At 37.1% G+C, this 5,346-nt stretch overlaps 1 protein-coding gene across 1 annotated transcript; it reads left to right on the forward strand.

Annotated features, from left to right (window-relative positions):
• Positions 1–206: 206 nt before the first annotated feature.
• LOC113755796 (probable disease resistance protein RF45) lies at positions 207–4,644 on the forward strand. The gene is made up of 2 exons (XM_027299699.1): positions 207–1,354; positions 2,777–4,644. The coding sequence occupies exons 1-2, from the start codon at positions 310–312 to the stop codon at positions 4,642–4,644; spliced, it is 2,913 nt and encodes a 970-aa protein (XP_027155500.1). The 5' UTR covers positions 207–309.
• Positions 4,645–5,346: the final 702 nt, after the last annotated feature.

Here is a 5,346-nt window from a genome sequence, read left to right on the forward strand (position 1 = left end):
TTAATAGTTATTGGATCTTAAGGAAACAAAAAAGAATTAAAACATGATGTTTATGAAGGAGAAATAGTAATATAATAAAAAGTGGGACAGAGAGTGGCACAGGATGTGGGACAGAATATCCGTTGCGGAGAAATTCAATAGCATTCCCACAAAGGTTTTCAGACTCCAGAGCCCAAGATGTGAAAGTCTACTAACATTTGTCAATATCTGAGTCAGATAAATTGCTCTTCTTGCTATGTAAGAGTAAAACCATCATTTTGTGCTAGTGAATTCCATTCTTTACGAAAATATACATCAATCTCATCCAAAATGGCAGAATCCATCCTATCCTCTGCAGTGCGTAATATAGGTGAATTGCTAATTGAAGAAGGAAAGTTTCTACAAGGCGTTAGCGAGCAAGTCAGACTCCTTCATGACGATCTCAAAGGGATACAAAGGTTCTTAAGATATGCAGATACGAAACAGACTGCAAGGGACGGTGTACAACAGTGGATTCCGGAGTTTAGAACTGTCGCTTATGATGCAAGTGATCTGGTTGAAGATTATGCTTTGAGGCTTTCAATTTCAAGCAACGGAGGCTTTACAAGTACTCTAAAGAGGATTCCTTGCATCGCCACAGAGGGTTATACCCGTCACGATTTGGGCGTAAAGATTCAAAGTCTCAGAACTAGGATCTCTAATCTCACCAAAAATTTTGGCGAGTATGGGCATGTAATGACCAGAACGGAGGAAGGAGAGTCCAGTGATACGTCCAGGCAGCAACAATTAAGGCACACTTACTCCTTTGTGGCCGACGAGGATGTGGTTGAACTGCCTGATGATGTTGAGCAGCTGGTTAAATATTTGCTGAATGAGGTGGCAGAGCGCAAAATAAGCGTGGCTTCGATTTACGGCATGGGTGGTATAGGCAAAACGACTCTTGCTAGAAAGGTATATCACCTTAAAAGAGTAGAGCAATATTTTGGAGGTCGTGCTTGGGTTTGTGTGTCACAACAATGGCAGCCAAAAGATCTCTTCCAACGTATTCTACTCAAGCTTATACCTGAACAGAGCAATGAGATTATGATGAGCGAAAAAGATAAGCTAGCAAGGCAGCTTCAACAGCACTTGCAAGCTAAAGATAGGAGATGTTTGATAGTCCTCGACGACTTTTGGTCAACAGAAGCTTGGGATTGCTTAAAAGACGCAATCCCAGTTTCGGAGCATGGATCCAAAATTGTGCTCACAACTCGTAATAGAGACGTTGCGGAACATGTTGATCCAAATGGTTATCACCATCAACTGCGTCTTTTGACCAATGAAGAAAGTTGGGAATTGCTACGCATGAAATCACTGAGGGGGAGAAGTGGTGAAGGTAAAATTTTTCCCCTTTATTCATATATATATATATATATATATATATACACACTACAATGGAATATGTAATATTTATATAATAGAATCGTGACTCTGTCAATGAGACGCATATTTAAGATTAGACAAATATGTAATTCTTCTTAAAATTCATTCTCTATTCTTTCTAAACTAATGAATGTTTTAAATTTGCGATAAGATACATGTATATTTTTATTAGTTTTAAAAAATAAGAAGTAAAGATTATGTATTTTTGCATTTTTCTATTTTTCACCCTTATTGCTAACTATAAGATTTTAAATTGATGTTTCACTAACCATTATGTGTTGCAAATCACAGTAAATATTGCGTAAATATATTTTTAGCGTGCTACATATTTTTATGTATGTCTATCCAAAATTGTCAGAAGAGGTCACAAGGAATTTTAAACATTTAAAGATCAGAACACAATATTTAGGCCTTGTTTGATTAAAAAATTATTACTTTTTTCGTGAACACATTTCTCTGTCATTTTTTTACATCACATATATCAAATTACTACAATAATTTTTCTAAAAAAAATCAAGAAAAATGCAATCCATACAAGGCCTTAAGAAGTTTTGGATTTCAAAGTGAAATGGCTAAATTAATAGGAAACATGGAATTAATAGTAAGAAGCTTTAGAACTTCTTACCAAAAAGAACGGGGCATGTTTAATAATCATTAGTAACTATGACCACTTACGGGCAATAAAGGATAGATTTGTCAAAGTCAAAGTTTCAATAGGTCTTGCTCCCCGACTTCTGACCCATTCTTCTGGGTTTCATGCTCCACCACAGCCATAACCCAATTCCTTCTTCCCCAAGTCCAAACTTCCTTGGTTTCTTTTTCCTCTCAACTTTCCTCTCCACGGTTTCTTTATTTACCTCTCTCATGCCTTTTTTTCTTCATATATCTGTTATTGCATTTTCTTAATTAGTGTCCATGGATTTTCAATGCTCTTGACGTGTTGTTTTCTGCTTATCGTTGCCTCTTCATGGATTTTAGAATAACAAAAAGCTTGTTGTGTCCTGGGATCCGAGTTGAAGCAGGATGATTCGATGGTTGTGGCAATTTTTTCAGTCTCCGAGTCGACTCAGTCCTAGTGGACCGAGTCTGAACGAGTCACTGGCAGTTCATGCGTCTCTTATGAATTGCGGACCCATCTCAGACTGAAGAGCCCCGACTTGTCTGAGTTGGGACCCATTCCAGCCAGGACTTGGACGAGTCTTTGAACCATGCTTAGGATAGCCTTTTTCTAAGACTATTGATAGGTCTCAAATCTTTGGATTAGGAGACTTATCAGTTAACAGACTATCAAGTTTTTCGTATAGTTGTTGAATGATAACATGATGCTTATGAATGATAGATGCGTCATAGTTGATATTTGTTTAATGCTACACAGGTTTGGAAAAGGTAGGGAAGAAAATGTTGAAATACTGTGGGAATCTTCCGTTGGCCGTGGTGGTTCTGGGTGGAATTCTTAGAACTAAAACAACCCTCAGCGAGTGGGATGAAGTGCATGAGAATATCAAATCCTATTTGGATAAGGGAGAAAAAATTGGAAAAGAAGGAGAGGTGCCAAAGGTTTTAGCTTACAGTTACTACAACCTCCCTTGGCAACTAAAACCATGTTTCCTTTACTTGGGTAAACTCAGGGAAGATTTTGACATTGGAGTAGAGAGTTTATATCAGATGTGGATAGGAGAAGGTATGATATTTGAGAATGATAGGAGGGAGCAAGAAACAATGATGGAGGTTGCCGAGCGTTACTTGGAAGATTTAGCACACAGATGCATGGTTGAGATTAAAGTACATGAGGAGGGGAAGCATGCAGTAACAAGGTTGGAGTCATGTCGACTTCATGATCTTATGAGAGATCTATGCTTAGTCAAGGCAAAAGAGGAGAATTTGTATAAGCTGGTCGATCGAACTACTTCACGAGATTCTCCCCTTGCATTTGAAGCACAGTATGGTTTAGTCCTTCATTTGCTTCCAGAAGATATCTCTGAATACAACTTTCCGCCAAAAGAACAAACTAAGCATCTTCGCTCATTCATGTGTGATTCATTGGTAGGCAAAGGGACCTATTCTAATCCAGGGGTGAGAATAATGTCCCAAGTCAAGAATTTGAAGATGCTCAGAGTTTTGACAATTTTATCCTTTGATATGGCCTCCCAAAGTTGTTATCTCAAATCACCTCTGAGATATGTCGTTAAGCTTATCCATTTGAGATGTTTGAGATTGAGAGGTCACAGAATAAACTTGCCATATTCCTTGGGCAATTTAAAGTATTTGGAAACTCTCGATTTATCTGGTAGTTATCGTTGTAGAATACCGAACGTGCTATGGAAATTGGGATGTTTGAGATATCTTTATCTTTCGGACTGGTGGTGGTACTCTCAGCCTAAGCTGCGGTTGAGCAAGCAGCTGGAGATACTTGAATCATTTAGCAACGGAATTTGCAATCCTGAAGAAGTATGCAAATTGTCGAATCTCAGAGCTTTCAAAGCAACAGTGTATAAAAACTTTGAGGACTTGGAACACATCATCAATCATATATCAAACTTGGATTGCATACGTATTAGCTCACTTACAATCAATAGTTGTGATTTTGGCCGGACCAACTCCAACAATTCCAATGACAGCAACGGTAGTTTGGATATTCTTTCAAGGGTGTTGTTTAGTAGGAATATTCATGAATTAGAGATCGTGAATAGTTTCTGCAAAAAGTTACCGGATTACCAATCCCGTATGTCTCCTGATCCTGCAGGCCTTACTGAATTAAGGCTGCAGTGTACTAAAATTGAGGAAGACTCAATAGGAACGCTCGAGGAGCTTCCTAACTTAAGACTGCTGGAACTTGGGACATATTCTTTTCTGGGCCAAGCAATGATCTGCCATTCAGGGGGATTTCCCGAACTAAAACATCTCAGGCTTGATAGTTTGGGTAACTTAAAGCAGTGGATGGTGGAAGTAGGGGCCATGCCTAACCTCTCAAGTTTATGGATTGAGCGGTGTAGAGAATTGGAAATGATTCCAGATGGGCTGAGATGTTTAACTACCCTAAAAGAGGTAACTCTTGTGCAAATGCCTGAAGAATTCAACAATAGAATTAGGAGGGTGAATGGTCAACAAGGAGAAGATTATGATAAAATAAGCCACGTGCCTTCAGTTAAAATCCACAGGTACTCTTTTTCTCCTTGTACTTTTTCCTCCAATTTTTCTCTTTTAATTTTCAATTTACGGTTCTTGAAATTCCCTTTTTCTTAGCATCTAGTTCCAATATCAATTTTGATAGGCTTCACCAACATCATTCAATATTTTCTTTTGTCTTTTTAATGACTATTGTGTTTTTTTTTTTTAAATTTTTTTCCTCTTCAGAAGAAACGGGATCATAGTTTTATCTTCTAAATATTTATTTTTGTTTATCTAAGACATCATCTAATGGAATTCTTGTTCCATTACTGTTTAAGGAATTTGGTGATGAGGAAGTAAGTTTATATTTGAAAGCATTGCCTTCCATATTGTAAGGTGAAGTCAAAATATTTTGCTTATTTCTTCGTGTTTGGAAATGGGTTGACATAATCTCTCATAAATTAAATTTAATGGATTAGTATGTGTTACCGTCATATAATGTACTCATCAACCAAAAATGTTGCATGGCGTAAAAAATGCCTAATAACTCTTTAAACTATTTGTGCTTCCCATGTAATTTTTTAAAATCACCATCCCTATTTAATCAAATATCTTGGATTAAACCTAAATTTTGTTTAGCGTTCGGTGACGAAGAAGCATCATGTTGTTAGGGCTACAAAGAGTCGAGTCGAGTCGAGTTTTATTCTAATCGAGTCGAGTCTTGACTTAATTTTATCAAGCTTGAATTCAAGTTCAAGATCGACGAGCTGTCAATTTAAAGCTTGAGATCGAAAAAATAAAAAAATAATTATTTATTTTTTAAAAATAAATAAAAAA

The sequence above is a fragment of the Coffea eugenioides genome, unplaced genomic scaffold, assembly GCF_003713205.1.
Source record: "Coffea eugenioides isolate CCC68of unplaced genomic scaffold, Ceug_1.0 ScVebR1_1753;HRSCAF=2660, whole genome shotgun sequence".
Taxonomy (NCBI): Eukaryota; Viridiplantae; Streptophyta; class Magnoliopsida; order Gentianales; family Rubiaceae; genus Coffea; species Coffea eugenioides.

Excerpts from the sequence above, each read along its gene's own strand:
- LOC113755796 (XM_027299699.1), top strand. The coding sequence starts at position 310 with ATGGCAGAATCCATCCTATCCTCTGCAGTGCGTAATATAGGTGAATTG. Across the intron at positions 1,355-2,776 it reads GAGGGGGAGAAGTGGTGAAG|GTTTGGAAAAGGTAGGGAAG; the intron begins GTAAAATTTTTC and ends AATGCTACACAG.